The 21,922-nt window shown below is 43.5% G+C and overlaps 1 protein-coding gene across 1 annotated transcript; it reads left to right on the top strand.

Annotated features, from left to right (window-relative positions):
* Positions 1 to 2,895: 2,895 nt before the first annotated feature.
* LOC129670087 (zinc finger protein OBI1-like) lies at positions 2,896 to 18,954 on the top strand. The gene is made up of 5 exons (XM_055598510.1): positions 2,896 to 2,928; positions 6,800 to 6,951; positions 10,528 to 10,654; positions 11,854 to 11,946; positions 15,380 to 18,954. The coding sequence occupies exons 2-5, from the start codon at positions 6,910 to 6,912 to the stop codon at positions 17,152 to 17,154; spliced, it is 2,037 nt and encodes a 678-aa protein (XP_055454485.1). The 5' UTR covers positions 2,896 to 2,928; positions 6,800 to 6,909; the 3' UTR covers positions 17,155 to 18,954.
* Positions 18,955 to 21,922: the final 2,968 nt, after the last annotated feature.

Genomic DNA, 21,922 nt, shown 5'->3' with positions numbered 1-21,922 from the left:
TTTTTTTTCCCTTCAGTTAAGAATTAAGCGTGTTAAAGTTTTTTTGGGGGATAATATTACTGATTAACTTAGGAGAAAATGGTTATGTTTATAAATTTTTCAATACAAACGATATATGCAATTTGGTCTTTGTATGTATCTTTCTGAATTTTTATTTTCTCTCAAGTTCTGCCTATTTCCTTTACAAAGTGTGTCCAGGTGAAATGTCACGTGCATATAATAGTCATGCCAAGCCTAGACTGTGCCTCACTGTGCGTCGCTGTGAACCCTGAGTGTGACTGGCACCTCCGCCACGTCATTATTTGTCACGTCCTGAATGTACCTCCCTGGTTTCCACCTCCCAGGAATTCAGCTCTCTGAGTTATCATTTCTGTGTCTCCTGTGTTATGACATACATTAATACCTGTGACAGAGAATATTTTGTCTCATAGCCACTTCTGCAAAGGAATTACAACTCACACTTCATCTTGGGTTTGTTATTCCATGTGTTCATCGGTATTGTTTGCCTATTTTGTTATTTTGTTTTATTTCTGGGTTTTTCTCATTTTTAAATGTGCTCTATATTTTTTTATGGTTATTGAGTATGTGCATACTTACTGTATAAAACAGCTTTTCAAATCTCTTGCCTACTTTCCTTCCTAGGTCTATAACTTTCCTTCCTTATTAAAAGTGATTAGATGTATGTAAGGCAACTGATTTCTCCTACTGTAGCACATTTTTACCCTTTGTATTATTTGAGGAATACAATCCTTTCAGTGCAGTTTAAATTATGAATTTTTTAAAATATAGCTTTGTATACAGCTAAAAAGAAACACTCCGTTTCCCAGTACACCTTTTGAACATCATAGTATGCTTTTAGATTTATTTACTTAAAGCTATGGAATGACTTCTTATGGTGTATGAGGAAAGAATTTGCAAATATTTGTAACCATACTGTTTCTTTACTGTTCCTGTAGTTTTCATCAGAAAACTTTCTATTTTTCTATTGTTGTACGGCCCAGTCTCTGTCATCTATAATCTAAGAGGCATGAATTTTTTTAAGGGCTCTGTCTTCATATCCACAATTCTATTTTTCATCTTATTGCCAAGTTCATGCTATATTTTTATAACATATAGGTATGTGACATGCCAAGGTGTTGTGCTCACAGTAGATTCATGGATGATAGTGGTTATAACGTGTAACTGAGGCATGTACACATTTGCTCAGCAATGTTTGCGGAATGTCAGAATCACTAAGAATACATTTCTCATAGGGTGTCTCCACTATGATGTGAGGTATGAATTCAACTATTTGATACAAATTAACATAATTTTTCCTTATTGACATTAAATGGAATTGCTGGAATTCTCTAATATGTTCCTTGTTGATACCTCTTAGCTTTTGTCTTTACTTTTGGTTTTTTTCTTTATTCTCCCTCTAGCCTTTTTTGGAAATTGCATTATTTACTTATTTTTGTGTGTATGAGTGAGCAAGTGAGAGAGAGACTATAGGAACATCAGGGAACAATGTTCAGGAGTCAGTTCTCTCCTTCTGTTTTGTGGATTTGGGGGACCAAACTAGGGTCACCAGTCTTGGTATCAAGTCCTTTATCTCTACCAGCTAAGCCATCTTGTCAGCCCCATCTTTTCTTTTTTTAATGAAATATTTCTTTTTTTCAACTATTGAGATCAAAGATTAGGCAATGAATTCTTAGTCTCTTTGTTATTTTACTTAATATTGTCTCTAATGAAGGTTGTGTGCTTCGTTATTAACTCTAGAGTTGAGTACATCTCCTTTTTAAATGTATTGGCTCATAATTGACATGATTTGCATATATTTTTGTTTACTGACATGCTTACATTCATAACAACAGTGCCACAGCCAGCAGAATCAACATATCCATGAACCCTTTGTGTTTATAGTGTTCTTATACAATTCCTTCTTATGTTTTTCCCTATCATATTTTATATAATAAACGTTTCCTTGAAGAAAAGAGAAATGTGACAAACATCAAAATTACAGAGCTTGGTGAAGGAACACAGAACTACTACCACCTGTGTCAAAAATGGATGCCTCTGTAACAGGTGAAATGTTTGGAATGTGTTAATTTAGACCACTGGTTCCCACCACTCCAAATCTAAGTTCCGATAGCATCTGCAGCCTATGCTACAAGTTTGCCCACTTTGCTTTAACTCATTTTATTGACTTACATGAGGAATGTCCCCCACAGGCTCATGTATCTGAACACGTGGTCCCAGTTTGGGGAGATTATGGAGGCTCTGTGAGGTACAGCATTCTGGAGGAAGTACATCCTTGGCAGGCTTGGAGAATTTGTAGTCTTGCCCTACTTCCTATTCTCCCTCTCTGCTTCTTGTGCATAGGTAAAAATGTGATCAACGAGTTTCCTACTTCTGCCACTGTGCCATCCCTTCCCTGTTATAAACAGACTCTCATTTTTCTTTAACAGTAAGCCAAAATAAACTCTTCCTTATGGTGCTTTTGTCATGGCATTTTATCATAACAGCAAAGAAGCAACAAACACAGCCACTTACCTGAGAGCTACACCACTGTAGTGCCTTGATTCATGAGTTTGGTTTGTGACTATAAAAGTTCATAACCACTTCCACCCAAATCCACTGCTAAGCAAGAGCCACGAAATTTTGACTTGGAACAAAGTACCTTTCATTCTCTTTCAGGTGAGAAGTATTGTGTGTGGACACTCCCACACACCAAACCCACACATTACCTGATTGTCCCTGCTCCCTTTGGCACTCCAGAGTTTGGGAGTTGCGGATAAATTGACACTGGTGTGTCTGAAGAGGGCTGAGGTCCCTAGACATCATTTAAATGAGAGCCTCGATCCCAGAACTGCAACCACAAATAGGCAGGAACCAGTCAATGAGTGAAAAGCTGTGAAACTGGCCTCTAGACAGGTGGTGGCCAGGGTGGTAAGTGCTAGTTATGAAGGTTTCAATAGCTTCTCCATCTATACTTCTGGACTTCCTGGCCCAAATTCACCATGTCCTGCTTTAAGGTATCTTCCCTGTGATTGCCATGTAGGTTACAGTAGGGTAGATGGTATTGCAGTCACTGAAGTTAGTAAAGACCATAGCATGTGCCTCTCACAAACCATAAAACAATTTACACATATTCACGTACTCTAACCCATAACCACTCTTATGCCATCCCTTTGCACCTGGTTGGACAGTTCAAATACCCCCATCCCTTTGGAATAAATGCAGGAAAGAAGGTCAGTCTACAGGCAGATTCACCTTCCTTCTGTGAAGTAATTCCTGCCAGCCACATTTCCATGTAAGCAGAACCTAATCCTTACACCAAAGTTGACCCCATTGTCTTTCCAGAGCTGCTCCTCCTTTTCTTTTTTTTTAACTTTTTCATATTAATTACAGTTTTTTTCACTTTGGAATCCAGCTGTAGTCCTCTTCCTCATACCCTCCAAATCCCACCCTTCCTCCCTTATCTCCTCCCATGCTCCTCTCCAAGTCCACTGATAGGGGAGGTCCTCTTCCCCTTCCATCTGAAAGACTCTACTGATCGAGGTATCGAAGTAGAGGCTGAGACTCATAGCCAAACTTTGGGCAGAGTGCAGGGAATCTTAGGAAAGAAGGGGGAGATAGAAAGACCTGGAATGGACAGGAGCTCCAGAAGGAGACCAACAGAATCATATAAACTGATCCCTGGGGGCCCTGAAGAAAATGATAACCCAACCAAGGACAATGCATGGATAGGACCTAAAACCCCAGCTCAAATTTAGTTCATAGATTCAGTCTCCAAGTGGGGTCCCTAGTAAGGGGTGCAGGGACTTTCTCTGACATGAACTCAGTGGCAGGCTCTCTGATTACTTTCTCCTGGGGGGGGGTGCAGCCTTGCCAGTCTATAGAGGAAGACATTACAATGAGACCTGATAGGCTAGGGTCAAATAGAAGAGGAGGAGGACCTCCTCGATCAGGGGACTAGGGGAGGGACATAGGGAGAAAAGAGGGAGGGAGGTTGGATTTGGGAGGAGAGAAGGGAGGGAGCCACAGCCAGGATACAAATTGAATAAATTGTAATAAATGATAATAGTAATAATCAAAAGAAGAAAAGAGAAAGGTTATATGGGTAAAGTTCGGTCAGTCAGTCCACAGACCTTTTCTGGATCACAGTCTTGTGTGCCTAGCCTTATCTCTCTGCCTCACTTCTGCCTAAAAGACATCATTCCCCCAAGTCCTTAAGGGAAGCTGAAGAGCAAGAGCACTCATCTTTAGTAACCTCTATCTGGCTATGGGCAATAGACCTATGTATCTGACATCACAAAGTAGCAGCCCCAGCAGAGACAGCAAGACTGTTGAGTCTTGCTTCAGGATTAGTCATAAGCCATAAGTTGTTGAAACTTGGAATTTGGAGGCTTTCAAGTAAGTTGAAAGCAATTTTGTTTAAAAGTTTAATAGACAAGGTCCAAACAGCAGAGCCAGGAGCAGCATCAACAAGGTCCCTGCTAAGGGAAGCATCCAAGATAAGCAAGATCAAATTCTAGACCATAAGCCCCATGATTCAGATAGCTAGTACCCAATGTTGCAGCCCTGGTCTGGCAATCTTTGTGAAACATCTCTGACTAGTACAATTAGTTAACATAAAAATATTCTTCAAGGGAGAAAACAGGAAACCAGGACAGGAGCCTACCACAGAGGGCCTCTGAAAGACTCTACCCAGCAGGGAATCAAAGCAGATGCTGAGACTCATGACCAAACCTTGGGCAGAGTGTAGAGAATCTTATGAAAGAAAGGAGAGATAGTAAGACCTGGAGAGGACAGGAGCTCTACAAGGAGAGCAACAAAACCAAAATATTTGGGCACAAGGGTCTTTTATAAGACTGACACTCCAACCAAGTACCATTCATGGAGATAACCTAGAACCCCTGCTCAGATGTAGCCCACGGCAGCTCAGTATCCAAGTGGGTTCCCTAGTAAGGGGAACAGAGGCTGTCTCTGACATGAACTCAGTGGCTGGCTCTTTGAATACACTCCCTATTGGGGGAGCAGCCTTGCCAGGCCACAGAGAGGGACAATGCAGCCAGTCGTGATGAGACCTGATAAGCTAGGGTCATATGGAAGGGGAGGAGGACCTCCCCTTCTGTGGACTTGGAGAGGGGCAGGGAGATGAAGGACAGAAGGAGGGAGGGTGGGGTTGGGAGGGAATGAGGGAGGGGACAACAGCTGGGATACAAAGTGAATAAACTAATTAATATAAAAAATAAAAATTTAATTAAAAAATATTCTTCAAGGAAGAGGCGATGACCTCTCATATTTAGAGTTAAGTGGCCTGGTCTTCAGTTTTGGAGGGCTACTGGAACTAGTGAATCTTTTTTGGTTTGGGTGGGTTTTTTTTTGGGGGGGGAGATATTACCCTGTACAATGTCCTGTAATCTGTCATAGTTAGTATTGTCAGATTTCCAGAATCTAAGATTACCTGGAATACAAGCCTCTGTCCATGTATGTGACAGATTATCTTGATTACATTAATTGATGTAGAAAAGTCATCTTAATTGTGGGCTGTAAGCATGAAGTCACTGTATAATTCAAATGCTGATTTCTGTACTGCCCATATCTGCTTGCAATCCTTCTTCTAAGAATCTTAATATTGTGTAAGCACTGCTCCTCAATTACCCTCTGATATGCCAATAAAGCAGCTTACAGCCAGTCACTGAGCAGGGAAGAGAATAGGGCTAGACTTCCTGTCAGCTAGGAGAGAAGGAGTTGGAGGAGGAAATTAGGGGACTGAGGTTGTCGTGATCAGAAATGGAGCTGGAGCAGCAAAGCTACAAAGTGCAAGTATCTCTGGAACGTATGCTGGGAGGAAGCAAAATTAGCTTAAGGAATTACGAATAGAGTTAATACCACTCAAATTAGCTTAAGGAATTATGAATAGAGTTATACCACTCAGTGATTAGCTGTAAGATGCTTTGGGGAGCCGTGTTTACACAGCATCAAGACAAGAGATTCTTGGAACAAGGATTGCAACCAGATATGGGGGCAGAGAAATCAGCAGTGGAATTATACGATGACCTTATGTCTGCGTCTCTCTTTTTAGTCCAATAGAAGGCTCTTTCTCTTACAGTAACAAGCTACATGTAACAATAACGATTATGAAAATTGTTAGGTAAGAGTTACATTTGTATGTTTGGCAGCCTTGGATAAAGTATTCTGCTGCCTATCAATTCCTGTCATCTTACCTAAGTTTAACAATGAAACTATAACTGTTTAGTGTTGAAACTCATCAAAGACTTAAGAAGTAATAAATATTGCCTAAAAATGTAGGAAGTGCAGGCAAACAGCTTCCGAAAATATAGAAATGGCAGAGATATTTGGCCGCCTGGAGAGTCCCCCCAAATTTCTCCCTAACATTGGAGCCTCAGTGGGCTGGACCATTCCTTCACCCAGGGGCCTTGGACTATGTAGGGTGGGGAAAGAGCTGGGCAGAGCGCATTAATTCACTGCTGTGCATGTAATGTGACCAGCTTCCTTAAGTGCTGTAACAACCTGTAATCGGAGCAGAGTAAAACCTTCCTCTGTTAGGTTGCTCTTGCCGGTGTATTTTAGCACAGTAACAGAAAAGGAATAGGACTTAGCTATCAGCTGGGTCTCTAGATATATACTGGTCAAGTGAGAGGGAGGGACCCAGCCCACCCACCTTGTGCCCACTTTGTCAGTAATTCCCATCCCTACAGAACAGGAATGAGTGGTGTAGCTCCTTAAGCTCAGACAGCTGTTGCTAAAGGAACAGTTAAATATTCATTGTTACAAACTATGTCTCACTTAGGGGCCAAGTAAATAAAAGGTACAGGTTCCTGTCCAACTGGCTGGAGAGCGTTGGTAAGAGCTGGTCCCCAAGAAGAATGTTCCCTGAGTCGCAAGGCAAAGCTGGCTTTGATGCTGGACGTGAGAGTAAAGTCGCCAAATGCATCTTCCCAGGTAGATAAAGTTTTTGCTAGTAGAACCCCAGTTAGAGGTTGAAAGGGGCCCTGTGTGATATTCGGGGTCACAGTTTTAGCTTTATTTTCCCAATGCATACAATTTCTTTTGTTGTCTACTGGAACCCATTGTTAGCTTTTCATAGGTGAGCACAGAAAGCAGCCTGTGGTTCAGGGTTGGAACAGCCTTTGAGAGAAATAGATGTGATTTCCCTGGTGAACGTGGATTGTTTTGGGGCTCCATATTCAGGTACCAGAACCACAGATGCAAAAAATTCAGCTCTTACCTCAAAGGGAAGATGAAATGGTTTGTTGTAAAGCAAGGTATGAATAACCATGTCCTGTGAGCACATACTTAGCTTGCCCCAAGCTCTATGTCCCCATGTAGTAAAGTTCTGTATGAACAGACACTTTAAAATACGGGGTAGAAACATTTGGCAGACAGGTTACCACGGAGTAGAGAAGTCTCTGTGTGGCCCTCAGATGCTGTCTCGTGACATTCTTAGCCGTGGCATTGGAAAGAGGATAAAGGGAGGATTACCACGTGGTAATCCTCCCTGAGCCATGCACCTCTGAGGAGTAGACCATTCAGAACATCAGGGTCCTTATTGAAGTCCCTTCCTTCTGGGCTCCTTTGTAAACCAAATGTTCTTGGTAAGTGACCATGAAGGCCTGTATATATGGCATCTCTGACCATTTTTCTCCCATAAAGTGAGTCTAACTTACTGCAATGCAATTAAGGTTGCCAGCAAATAGCCATTACTCTAGTGTGTCTAATATATATTGTAATTAGGTCACGTAGGAAAATAAATAAAGGTGCTTTCTCTTTAGCTTATTTGGGTCAAATTGATTTTCCTGGTTAAATATGTAGCCAATTAGAGGTTTCAATCGAATTGAGAAAGTATTCTGAGAGACCTAAGGACAAGGATGGAAGAGGTCATTAAAGGTCCAAAAGTTCCTTTTAGAAGCACGCCTATCCATGAGTCAGCCTTAGGGTGCCAGACCTGTCTAGACCTTAGATGAACATATATACCTTTTTCTTAGTGACCTCTTCCAGTTATGTCCTCTCTCCAAACAGGACAGTCTGTCCTTAGAAGTGCTGGGTCCCCTGCAGATTGGGAGCCGTCAGGTAGGTGCTGGGAACCATACCCAGGTCCTCTGGAAGAGCAGCCAGTGCCTTCCCTGCAGAGCATCTCTCTAGCTCTGCTGCATTGGTTTTAAATTCCAGCAGAGCACTAGCGTTTCCTTCTCACCACACAAGTGTCCTCTGAAAGGCTTGTCGTCTGTCAGTGTTTTAGTCACAGCACTACCGCTGTGCGTCGGCTGCCGGGCCCTGCAGTGTATTCTGGGAAGTATGGGAAGTATCCCCCAACAGACAGTTGCTAGAGCCCGGGCTGTTAAGCCCTGGAAAGTGTACTTAAATGTCCTTCTGGAAATAAATGAGGATCTGTGCCTTCCCACCCCTCCCTGTATTCTTGCTGGAGATTCGAGACCATGGGAGCAGTGTAGGCCCCCTGAGGACATTGTGTTTCTCAGATCCAATGTAATTCTCACATGTTCAGATGCCTTTGCTCCCAGAGTTTGGAGATTTGGTATGTATTTCCTCAAATAAAGTGTGTTGAGACGCTCAGAGCATGGCAAACTCCATCTTGGAGGAATTGGAGGAGCTGGGAGGTGTCAGTGTGCTGGGCAGTGGGGAGGGCTCGGGATACGCAGAGTCCCAGGCAAGCCGCCAGAGGCCTGCTGACCTCCACTGGATTAACTCTCTAGGGCAGGGTATGTGAAAGCTTAACTGTCAGCTCAGCAATCAACAGGCTGTGCTGATATGCCCCTCCCAGATAAACTGGGTCTCCTCTGCCCTGATCCCAGGGCTGAAGCCAAGGGGAGTACTCATAAGCCCATAAAAGCCCATGACTTTATTCTGTTGTCTAGGTGGACTCGTGCTTGCCTAGGCCAGCTCCCTCCCAGGGTGAGACGAATTGAGCTCCACCTAGAGAAGACCACAGACATAGGGTGCCATATGCATTTTCCAAATCTTCTGCTGCTGTTATTTGTTAGGATCATTTCTCAATGACATCGTATGTTGCCCAATGTGCCTCTGCTTTCCCCACACAGCGATGGGGCGGGGCGGGGCGGGGTTGTTACAGATTCTTAGCATACAGAAGTCTGCCGACTCGTCCTGCCTTGAAGAGAGGCTTGAAACTTGTGTAGATGTTCATTCAGACTGTTCATGACTGCAGTAAGGTTGCAGAGCATTATACCTTCTGGACACGCACTGCACCATAGTCCCGTGCTACCAGCCCCAATATTTGCCTTTTTGTTGTGTGTGTGTGAGAGGGGAGGGAGAGAGAGGTGGGGTGTGGGTGGTACACGCACGTAAATGGCCAAGCATACACATGTGAAGGCCAGAGGTAGACACTGGTGTTTTTATCTTTCTCGATTTTGTTTTCCTGAGAGATGGTCTCTCATTGAACTAAAAGCTCACTATTCCACCTAGGCTGGCTGGCCAGCAAGCTCTTAGGATCCACAAATCTCCACTCCCCAGTACTGGGATCGCAGGTATACAAAACCATGCCCAGCTTTTAAAGTAGGCTCTTTTGATTCAAGCTCGGGTCCTCCCAGTTGCAGAGAAAATGCTGTTTACCCATTAACCATCTCCCCAGCCTCCACTACTCTTTAAAAAGACTTTATTTTATGTATATGAGAGTCTCAGCTAGGGTTTATATTGCTGCAACAAAACACTCTAACCAAAGCAACTTGAACTTGGTTCATTATTGAAGGAAGTCAGGACAGGAACTCAAGCAGGGCTGGAACCTGGAGGCAGGAGCTGAAGCAGAGGCCACAGAGGGTGCTCTTTACTGGCTTGCTGGGCCTGCTTTCTTACAAAACCCAGAACCAGAATTGGTACCACCCACAATGGGCTGGGCCCTCCCTGAACAAACACTAATTAAGAGAAGGCCTTACAGGCCTGCCCACAGCCTGATGCTATGGGGCCATTTTTTTAACTGAGGTTCTTTCTCGGGTGACTTCAGTTTGTGTCAAGTTGAGAGTAAGCTACCCAGCAGAATGTTCGGCCTACATTTGCCTATATTTATGTGTGCCCTTGTGCATGCCCGGTGCCACAGAGGTCAGAAGAGGCTGTCAGCTCCCCCAGAACTGGGGTCATTGATGATTGTGAGCTGCTGTGTAGGTGCTGTGAATTGAACCTGGGTCCTCTGGAAAAGCAGCCAGTGTTCTCAACAGCTGACTCCCTCCACTACATCCATTACTTTAATTCTATTTAAAAAGTAATGATTTTTTTCATATGTATTCATCTATGGACTTAATATTGGGAAATTGTAGTATTTTCTTGAACCCATGAATCTAGAGATACGATATTTATTTTCAGTTTTGTTTGTCATATAACACAGAATATAAATCAAGCTGTACCTTCTATTAAATACCAGCAAGACAGTTGTGTGTGTGTGTGTGTGTGTGAGAGAGAGAGAGAGAGAGAGAGACAAATACATGATCTCTGATTTTGATTTTTGTTCTCAAGGCAAAGGACTTGGGGGTGACAAAAAGTGTGTCGTTGCAGGGGCTGGTGTCATTTGAGGACGTAGCTGTGGACTTCACCTGGCAGGAGTGGCAGGAGCTGGATGCTGCTCAGAGGACCCTCTACAGGGACGTGATGCTGGAGACCTACAGCAGTCTGGCGTCCTTGGGTGAGTCCCATTCCCTGGCAGCTCCCGGTAGCAAGTGCTTTCTTCTTCCCTGATGTGTTATCCTCATGGGTACGATACATTCTTAACGGACATGTAGTACTGGGACTAAGCAACGTTGGAAATTATTCCTTCCTTTCACACACCCCGGTGCTAACCACCCCCTCCCTCTCTCCTGCTCCTTTTCCTTATGTCATACCACTGTTCTGTCTTTTATGAGTTTAGCTTAAGCTTCCAAGTGTAATGAGAACATGCAGCACTGTTCGTTTGTTTTTCTCTTTCTTTCCTTCTTTTTTTTTAACCCAAAATTTATGTATTAAAGCCACTTATGTGTAATGGCTTTCCAGGAGAGACAAAGAAGAAACTCTGCCCACCCAAATAAGGGGGAGCTGTTCTAATTAGCTGGAGCTCCAAAGTTAGTGTATGAAGAACACGTGCGGTTGAGCAGGAGGGGACCGTTATTGGAACTTCACATAATGTGCTACTGACCGTCTAAGAGGGGATGTTACGTCGCTTCCCACTTGTCACAGACCTCGCTGCCTGCTGTATGAGTCACCCCTTTCTGTTGCCACAAGTGGGCCAGTGTCTTCTGTAGGCCACGGCTGCTCTGCTTCAAGATGGGGATGGCTGTTCATGGCGGAATTAGCTCTTCTGTAGCTATAACACCCTCCCTCTCTGCCACGTCACTCTGACAGAATTCTCATTTATTTTAGTAGAAAGTATTCCATTTTGATATATACTGTTCTTTTTTTACTATTCTTGTGTTGATGAACACCCGCACTGATCACATATTTTTGCCTTCTGAGCGACACTTCAGTGAACACAAGATGGAAGGTTTTAAGCCTTCTTTCATATTTCAGGAATTGATGCCTTTACTTCCAAAACTTCTGGCTAGCTTTTTCTGTGAACACTCTCTGCTTTCACCATTTCTCTTAAATATCGTGATTTTGCATTCCAATGTCTCTGGATTTGTTGTTCTTAACTTCTTCAGTTTTTTCCAAGTTTTCTTACATCATTGCATTGGGTTATTTAATTCCCCATAAGTGATATCCCAGTAAGTGAAGACTACGGTGAAAACCCTCTCTAACACAAGTTCTAATCTTTGCCTTTGTGGCAAAGATCCTGAAATGGGACTGTTGTCTTTTATCCATAAACCTGTCTTAGCACTTTGATACAAATCTTCTATTATTTCCCATTTACAGGGCACTGTTTAGCCAAACCTGAGTTGATCTGCAGGTTGGAAGAAGGATTTGGCCCGTGGAGTGTTTCAGAAACCGCAGAGCAGTGCCTCCCAGGTTAGTCAACACTCCTGGGCAAGAGTCAGCAAGAAATGAGCTCCTCAGCCCACTAGTGGCCGCATCGCGATGTTCCCAAAGCCAGCCCTGAACAGAGTGGGCTGGTCAAGCAGACATATTTCATACACTTTCCATATTGCGGTCTCCTGTCAGGCCATTTCCCTGCTCTGCTCTGCTCTGCTCTGCTCTGCTCTGCTCTGCTCTGCTTGTTGTCTGACTATCCTGTGTTTGCCCAAACTCTCTCTTATGTGGAACTCCTCATACTTTTTTGTTGCTATTAAAAACTTTCTCTGTTTTCCTATTTCTTTTCTTTTTCTTTTCTTTTTTCGGTGCTAAAGATCAAACCCAGGCCTTTAGGCATTTGAGAAAAATCTTCTAGCAACTGAGCTGCACCCCCACCTCCACCCCTCACTTGTCCTCTCCCCCTTTCCACAGACTAATCTCTATCAGGCATTAGCTGACATGGGGTTTGTTGGTTTCCATTCTTGCTTTCTGATTACGTCACAGGTTGCTGTCTTGCAATTGCTTGGATAGCAACAGTGATCACACAAATGAGTCATCTTTTGGGATTTACATGCAGTGAGAAGAAAAGGGGAAACAGAGAAAGAAGGGTGATAGAGGGTTGCTTAGCAAGAGGATAGGAATTAAACAAGGGCTTAGGTTCTTAAAAAAGGCATCAAGTGAACTAACCTCCAGTGAATTACTTACTTACAAACTAAACATTAAATCGTGATTGTAGGAGTTAGTTGTTTGTTTTGCTTTTTTGTCATCAATGTAGGCTGGGGTCATCTGGAAACAGAGAAACTTCAGATGACAAAATGCTTTCATCAGATTGGCCTGTAGGCCATTTTCTTAATTAGTGATTGATGTGGGAAGGGCTCTGCCTACTGTGTGGGGAACCACCCCAGGGCAGGTGGTTGTGGGTGCTATCATAAAGCAGGTTGAGAAAGCTAAGAGGAGCAAGCCAGAGATCAGTGTTCCTCCAGGGTCTCTGCTTCAGTTCCTGCCCTGAGTTCCTGCCCTGGCTTCAGTCAGTGATGGAGTGTGAGCAAAGTGTGTAAAGCAAATAAACCCTTTCCTCCCCAAGTTGCTTTTGTTCCTGCTGCTTTATCACAACACCAGAACCCAGTGACCCTGGTTAATTTAGATACACAACTGTGGAAGGCAGTGGCCTGTGGGAAGTTTTAAACTTAAAGTCATTGTCGCAGTAATTATTGCAGTTACTGGCAGGATTTTTAAGAAAGTAAAAAAAAAAAATGAACCAGAGATTCTGGAGAAAAGTGGCAGCTAGAAGGTTTTACTGGTTTGGGAATGGGAAGACCAGTGTGTAACAAAGCAGAGATATTCTGAGGAGAGAGGGAAAGAACCTGTGTGGTTAATAATAAGCAAGACGTTGTGAGGCTGAAAGACAGAAAACCAGAAGGGCGATGTGTGGAAGAGTGGGAGTCACCCAAATCCACCCTCAACTAAGAACAAAGGAAACCTAAAGGCACACCCACAAACCATTCTGCAGAGTGCAGTGAGCCCTGATGCCAGCAGACCCACGTTCCTCCATTCTGAAGTCCTGTAAACATTCCACCTGGTGCGTGCGTGCATACGTGTGTGTGTGTGTGTGTGTGTGTGTGTGTGTGTGTGTGTGTGTATGCAGTGTTTCCGTCTGACTTTCTGCACTGCAGACTGTCATGGAGAAGCCCTTTTTATTTCTCTGCATTTCTTGGGGTGCTATCGACAGCTGCCACTTTGAGAGTGGTCCCAAGATTTGAGACTGAGCTGTTCTGGGAGCCTGAAAATCGGACACAATCAGGAAGTAAGGAGGTGCTGGGCACACTTGCAGAGTTTCTGTGCAGGAAAATGGCCACCAGAGACAGTTGTGTTGTTGAGAAGGTCAGGTGCAGAATCACTGAGAAGCTTCAGCCAGAGTAAATTCAGAGTAGAGAGTGTCTGCTGGTCTTGCCCTCTGTTGTGAGGTTTGAGCCCCAATCACTTCTGGGTTTCTTCAGTTTGTAATAACAAGATTTGTCCTGAGTCAGACATAGTCCAGAACCTCAGTCAGACTCAAGTAGACATCACCTTTCCTCTTTGCACAAACTGGAGCAAGTGGGATCCTGCCTGGATCCCATGAGGCTTGTGGAGGTCAGCTGTGGATCTTTCATGCAAACAGGGAGGTTTCTAAATGAAATGCAGCCCTGTCACTCACAACATAACCTTGATGGGCCCAGCCCTCTGCCAGCACCCAGCACCACCTAATAAGGTGATAATGAAGAGTTTAAGTTATCCAGGGTGACTCCATTTTGAAATGAGGAGCCATCTTGACCAGGAGCTGAACTCAGGTACCAGGAAATATCACAGAATATGTGCTTGGCAGAAAACAAAGTTAACTCTCCTAGCAACAGTGTCCAGGAAATATCACAGAATAAATACTTGATAGAAAATAGAGACAACCTCCCTGGCAATAATTAATGAGAATCGGTTGGGAAAATTCTCACCAACATTCCAGATATAGTTTAGCAGAATGGCAATTGTGATTATGTAAAAGATCACCTCTCCCCTATGGCTTTTACCCAATCCTGTAACGTCAAGGCAGGAGCCCCCCTGCTTGCTGTCATGGAATCCCACTGCTTATGCTTTTTCCCTTTAAAACCCTGCTCACTCAGGGCTCTGGGTTCCACTTCTTTACTGCTGTGTCAGTGAGACGTGGGTCCGGAGTTCGATCACTCATGTAATAAAGCTCTCTTGCTCTTGCATCGAGTCATCTCCTGATGGTCTCTGAGGGTCCCGTGATCCTGGTATTACAATAAAGACCCCAGGTGATATTAGACTCCAGGCACAATGACAGTCTCCACCCCTTGCAGCTGAAGGCAGTGGTAGAACAGATTGAAAGCTTAGCCATTTCCTTCTCTGAGCTGCTTTCTTTTTGCTGGGTAGTTAGTATTACTGTTTAATTTCCTTTCTTGAGTCTTGTGTTTTCCTTATACCTCTCTACTTTTATGTGTTTTGTTCTTACTTTGTAACCAAATTCTTTTAACTTATATGCTCTCTTCCATACATGCTATTTTTTTTCTTTTTGACCCATATTTTATTTAATTTTTGAGACATGGTTTCTCTGCTATGTAGCCTGGCTTCTTGGAGTCACTGTGTAGATCAGGCTGACCTCAAACTCACCTTCTGGCTCCTAAGTGCTGAGGTTAAAGGGCATGCCTACCTCTCAATTTTTTATTTTAACATACATCAAAATTTATTCTTCTTGCTAAGGTATAGTCACATGACCATCACTACCACGATCAAGATATCTTGTTTTTAAAGTGACATTATGTAATTTCTCAGAGTGACAGTCAAATTCTATAAATAGTAATGAATGCTAAGTGCAAGTTTTCAGTGTTGACCCATAAGAGCATAAATCGCTTATTAAATGATCGTCTTAATATCATTTTAGATGTCTCTGAATGGAGCGCCCCAGTTGAAACAAGCCAGCAAAATCAAGAGGAGTGTTTGATGCAAGTCGAAATCACCAAGAGAAACACATCAAGTGGCGATAAGGATGGAACAGCAAAAACAGTCGATATGGACTCAAACTGTATTTCAAATATGAACATAAAGAATGAAGTCTATTCTAGAATGTCTCTGCAAGAGCTTGTTAATCCACGGCAGGCTGTACCTTTGCCTAGCAAGCCTGATGAGAGGTGGGGTGCACAAGTACCTCACGAGTTGAGCGAAACTCGGGAAGCTCTCTCATATCCTGACCATTTTACTCACCACAGCAAGGATCAGTGTTCACAATGTTATTTTCAGTATTTTGGACCAGATGAAGCCCTCCACACAAAAGCAATATTAACACCTAAAAAGTTTCATGTGCGGGAAACCTCTAGGAAGTTCAGTGACTGTGAGAGCTCCTTTGATGAGGTAACCCTTCCTGACCAGTACATGACTCAGTTAAGAAAGCAAACTTTGGAATGGAATATATGCCATAAAATGTTCCCTAGTAAGACTGAACTTAGTAACCATGGCAACATGCACACGGGAGAGAAAGGTTATAAATGTGAGTATGAGAAACCCATCATTAACAAAGCATACCTTACAAAACATCAGGAAGCACATGCAGGAAAAGAGCCCCAAGAACACAAGGAAAACCTCAAGTTCTGCTGCCTGGATGCTGAACTACAAACAGTTGATCAAAAACAGCACAGAGATAAACAAATTTATGGATGTAAAGTATCTGGGAAAACATTTTGCCATGAGTCACAGCATGTCAGCCAACAGAGATCACAGACCTGTAAGGAACGCTGTGAGTGTAAGGAATATAGGAAAGCTATCCATGATGAGTCAACCCCCTCTCAACATCAGAGACTTCATACGGATGAGAAACCCTGTGAGTGCAGCGAATGCAGTCAGGCTCTCCACCACGATTCCCCTCTGTCTCAGTGTCAGAGCACTCACACAGATGAGCAGCAAAATGAGTGCAAGGAATTAATGAAAATTTACTTCTATATATCAAGCCTCACTCAACATCACAGGGCTCATACTCTCGAGAAACCATATGGATGCAACGATTGTATGAAAACTTTCTCCCATAAGTCACAACTCACTCGCCATCAGAGAACTCACACAGGGGAGAAGCCCCATGAATGTAAAGAATGCAGCAAAGCTTTCTGTCACAAGTCCCACCTTACCCGGCATCAGGGAATCCATGCACCTGAAAAACCCTACGAATGTAAAGAATGTAAGAAATCTTTCTACCTGAAGTCACAACTCACTCAGCACCAGAGAACTCATACCGGTGAGAAGCCCTTTGAGTGTAAAGAATGCCGGAAAGCTTTCTTCCGTAATTCACACCTCACTCAGCATCAGAAAATCCACACAGGCGAGAAACCACATAAGTGTAAAGAATGTGGGAATGCTTTTGCCCGTAAGTCACACCTCACTCAGCATCAGAAAACCCACACAGGCGAGAAGCCCTATGAATGTAAAGAATGCGGGAAAGCCTTCTCCCGTAAGTCACAACTAACCCAGCATGGGACGACGCACACAGGCGAGAAGCCCTACGAATGTAAAGAGTGCAGGAAAACTTTCTATCTTAAGGCATACCTCACTCGACACCAGGTAATCCATAAAGCTGAAAAGCCATTTGAGTGTAAGAAATGTGGGAAAGCTTTCTCCCGTAAGTCCTACCTCACGCGACATCACAAGACACATAAAGGTGAGAAACCCTAACTAGGTGAGAAAGCATAGGGATACAAATTTTGAAGAAGGTTCTTAAACTAGTCATACTTAACAGAGAGCTTACAGGAGTGAGAAGCCATGCATGTAGGAAAATGTCCTTCTGTTACATCTCAGCCAACATCAGAAAACCATGCCAGTAGTAAACTCTATAAATATAAAAAAGTATGAAAGAAACTTTTCTACAGGAGTTAGGCCTCACTGTATGTCAGAGAACTTTTACCAGTGAGAAGCCATAGGAAATGAAGGAATGCAGTGTTTAAGTTACATCACATTATATATTAGTGAATTCATATTACTGAGAAAGTCCATGAATATAAAGGATGTAGTAGATATATATAAACAAGAGATGATGTATCCAGGCATGAATCCTGCCAATGTAAACAATGCAGAAGAGCTTTCTACCATAAAACAACTCACTACTGCATAACTGTGCTGTCATTTAAGTGTAAACAACATGAGGCAAATGTTTAACAAGTCAGACCTCACTGTGTTGGCATACTTTTTCATCTATTTTATTTTGGGTTCTTATGCCTCTAATTCCCTTCTCCACCCCAACACCAAGTGGAAGAGAAAGGTTAGTGGGGAGAGGGGACATAGTTCTCTTAGTCACCCCAACTTCCTGCTGGCTAGGGTCATTGGGTTTCTTGGGGCAAGTCCAATCTTTGTTTCAGAACATCTTGAACTTCTTTTTATGAAACTGCAACAACAGCAACCAGTAGCAGCAGCCTTTTTCTTCTTTCTTGGAGACCTCTGGCCTTCTCTGGGCTCTGGCATTTATACCCTCTCAGAGTCCCCAAAATTAAACAATCTGCAGCTGGCAAAAATCATACCCCTCTCAGCCTACATAAGGCAAATAGTCTGCTGCTGTGGACAGTCTAAATCAGCCCCATATCCCACACCTATGATTAAAACAAAAACATATTTACATAACATAACTGAGTTTTTAAGGAAACCAAAACTCCCACTGCACCACATCTGCCAGGAAACCCATACAGGTGAGAAAACAGGCTAATCTAGGGCAGTTCAGAGAGCCCTGGCAACTAAGGGATGCTGTGAGGGTTAATAATAGAGATTTCAAGGATCACTTGCTTTTATTCTCAGCTTCTTTGAGTGCTGATGCTTCCATTTCACTTGTACTGAGACAAGGCTAGCCTGGACAACATAGTAATAAACTTGTCCCCCCCCCTTTTTTGTGAGACTCAATCTCTCTACATAGACTAGGCTAGCTTCAAACTCATGGAAACTCGTCTGCCTGTTCCTCACAAGTGCTGGTATTAAAGGTGTATGCCACCAGGCCTGGCTTGTAGTAAGGTGTTTTTAATAAAGAAGGTCCCATCAAAATGTATTGGATACTCTCTGTATAGGACATGGGAAACACACTAATCTGATACCATATGTAAGTACTCTCAAACACTTACAGTGGGATTTGGAGTTTGGCTGGAATCAGAATATGACGAAGGCAGAAACACAGGAAGAGTATGGGGACTGTGCTGCTGTAGCTTCTTGGCCTCTGCATCACAGGCCCATGCTAGAAGCCTCCATGTATCAGGCCTGTGAAGTTTCTCAAAGTCACACTCCGAAGTCACTGCATCACTGATGACAAGAGTCTGTCTGAGTGTCATGAGTTGCAAAGGCTGGCATGTGGTCCGCTGTCCCAGAGTGTGTCATGTGTTACCTCCCCCTCCTTTCAAGTTCATGCAGGTAGCCTGCGTTGTCACAAATGCTCAGATTAATTGGTAATGCTTTCTCCGGTTGCAGTCAGTAAAATAAATCTCAGTTTTTTGTTCGCTTGTCTTTGTGTGCATGTGTGCAGTGTGTAATTCTTGTGTGTAAACATGAGCCTGCCTGTGCCACAGCATAGGTCTGGAAGTCAGGGGACAATCTTGGTACTACCTGTGAGACAAGGGCTGCATGCTTTTAGAGACGCTCCTGTCTCCACTTGCAGTCTCCCCAGGTCTCTTAGGGCTCTACTGCTGTGGAGAGACACCATGACCACAGCAACTATTATGAAGAAAAGCATTTAACTGGGATGGCTTATAGGTTCAGACGTTTAGTCCATTTTCATCATGGTGGGGAGCATGACAGCGAGCAGGCAGGCACAGTGGAGGGGATGGAGCTAAGACTTAGACGTCTCGATCCACAGGCAGCACAAGGAGACTGGGTAACACTGGGTGGAGCTTAAGCCCACCCAAAAGTGGCTTCCTCCAGCGGGCCACACCTCCTCATAGCGTCACTCCCTGTGGGCCTGTAGGGGCCACGCACATTTAACCTACTGTCCCCAGGCAGTGATGACATCACAGATGTGTGCTACTGCATCCAGCTTTACATGGGCTCTGGAGATTCAAATTCAGGTCCTCATGCAAGCACTGTAGTCAGTGAGTCATCTTTCTAACCCAGTTGTTTGTTTGTTTGTTTGTTTGTTTTGGGTATTTTAGTTGAGGGCTTGATATATAGCCAAGGCTGTCTTCAAATTCCTAATATAACTCTAGAAATCTCAAAGTCCCGATCCTCCTGCCCAGCTTCATATGTGTTTGGATTACAAGCACCTACCACTTTGCTCAGCAAAGAAAATGAGTTAGTGCCTAAACTTTTAGAACACATTTTGTAAGTGCCCATGTATAAGAAAACTGGGGATAAAGGGATCAGTTCATACAACTTAATGTTGTTCTTGAGGATGATGATGGTGTTTGGGATTTTTGTTTTTTGATTCTTTTGTTTGTTTGTTTGTCTGTTGAGACAGGTTTCTCTGTGTAGCCCTGGCTGTCCTGGAACTCTGTAGACCAGGCTGGCCTTGACCTCACAGAGATCCACCTGCCTCTGCCTCCTGAGTGCTGGGATGAAAGGTGTGTACCATCACCACCTGGCTTGATGCTGGTTTTCAAACAGACTTGTTAGTCATGGATTATGAGTCACAGTTTAAATTACAGGAACGTGTGTTAATAAAGAGCCATGAATGGTGCTGAATTCTGCACACACTGGCCTATGTCTTGTCATACTGGAGGCTGGTCGTTGACGCTGAATCCCCGTAGACAGGGATTCATTGTTCAGGCATGCAGCTGAGCAATGGACGTTGTACATACCATCCCATACATGCCACGAGGGACCTAAACATTACTGTACAGGAAATACACATACAACAAGTGTGATGGGATGTGTAATTTTATCTCCCTTGGTGAGAGGGACATGCTCTTACATGTATGTATCTTCTGGTGAAATCCTCAGTATACATAAATTAGCTAGATTGGTGACAGATAGATGGATGGATAGATAGATAGAGAGATAGAGAGATAGAGAGATAGATAGACAGACAGAGATATGACAAGACATAGCTCAGTGTCTAGAGCATCTTTGATGATGGTGAGCCCCAATATAAAATTAGGCAGGACTACCCCCTGGGCAGGGAATCCTGGACTGTATAAGACAAAAGCTGAGCGTGCACCCATCTGTCACTCTGCTTTCTGGTGCAGATGCAATGTGACCAGCTGCTTTAAGCCTCATCATGATGGACTGTACCTTGTACTATGAGCTAAAAGAAATTCCTCTCCCTCAGAGTAGTATATCATAGCAACAGGAAAAGTTTTATTATAGCAATATTATTACAAGTTAAATTATGTCGCAAGGTATTGTTAAAGTCATTGTCCCCAGTTAAGAGAATGTGGCCTTTTTTGATGATCAGCTAGAGGTGAGATGTAGGGTGACTGATTGTCTGGTGTGAATGAAACCCATATATACAGAGGAAAACACCATGTGATAAGAGATCAGTGAGATCTCGTAGAGATCATGAGAATGGAATACACCTGCAGCTTCCACAAAAAGACCAGTTTTTATCCTGTCTCACGGGATGCATGGGACTGTAAAAGCTTAGTTTTGAATTCCTGTGTTTCCAGCCTGTGAGAGACTGTGACAGCTCCCAAGGAAAAGAATAAAGTATACATCTCCAAATAACATAGGAGCCGTCATAAAACAATCACTCGGAATGTAGTCTTTCTCTGGAGATGAAAAGGGCTTACTAAAGCTGTGCTTGCCATGTGCAGATACTGCACACGCCCTGTGGGGAGTTTTCTGGGGTCGTCACAGCTGGCAAGGCCACTGGAACAGTTGAGACCAATAAGATGGTACACAAACCAGATTCTTCCCTTGAAGATTTTTATGAGGATTTGTACTTTACGAGAGAGAAGGGTCATAGTCTGTGATCTCAAGTATGGACCTGGCCAGTATCCCAGGACCTAGACAATATTTAATAACATCTTCTGTGCAACTAGATTTCTACAGAGGCAGGTGGATCTCTGAGTTCAAGGCCAGACTGGTCTACAGAAGGAGTTCCAGGACAACCAGGGCTACACAGAGAGACCCTATTTTAAAAAGGAACAAGGTGGGGAGGCCTTTCAAGGATTCCCTGATATCAGACATATCTGTTGGTTAATAACTGGTATTTAAGAAGAATGTGTCTTCAAATTCCTGATAACATCTTCTGTATAACTACGATAACATCTTCCTTACACTTCCTAACTGCTCTGAATACTGGAACTTCTTTACAGTCCTACTGTTGGGCTCCCTGGGGTCTTTGTGGTTAAAGACTAGCTCTGACATCCAGGGTCAACTGAGGCAGGGCATGGAATTGGCAGCTGATCACTCAGCAGACTTTTCTTGAGGGAACAAAGTTTGATTCACTGGGACCAGGGATGAACTCCCTGTGTCCAGTGAAAAACTCCTTGGGGTCTAGTTAAAAGGGGGGCGGGAAGAACCATACACACACATC

The sequence above is a fragment of the Psammomys obesus genome, unplaced genomic scaffold (assembly GCF_907164565.1).
Source record: "Psammomys obesus unplaced genomic scaffold, mPsaObe1.curated_primary_1811, whole genome shotgun sequence".
NCBI lineage: Eukaryota > Metazoa > Chordata > Mammalia > Rodentia > Muridae > Psammomys > Psammomys obesus.
Note: the sequence above shows the minus strand (reverse complement) of the source record. Positions and strands in the feature narration are given on the sequence as shown.

Excerpts from the sequence above, each read along its gene's own strand:
- LOC129670087 (XM_055598510.1), top strand. The coding sequence starts at position 6,910 with ATGCTGGACGTGAGAGTAAAGTCGCCAAATGCATCTTCCCAG. Across the intron at positions 6,952-10,527 it reads CGCCAAATGCATCTTCCCAG|GGGCTGGTGTCATTTGAGGA; the intron begins GTAGATAAAGTT and ends GTGTCGTTGCAG. Across the intron at positions 10,655-11,853 it reads CAGCAGTCTGGCGTCCTTGG|GGCACTGTTTAGCCAAACCT; the intron begins GTGAGTCCCATT and ends TCCCATTTACAG.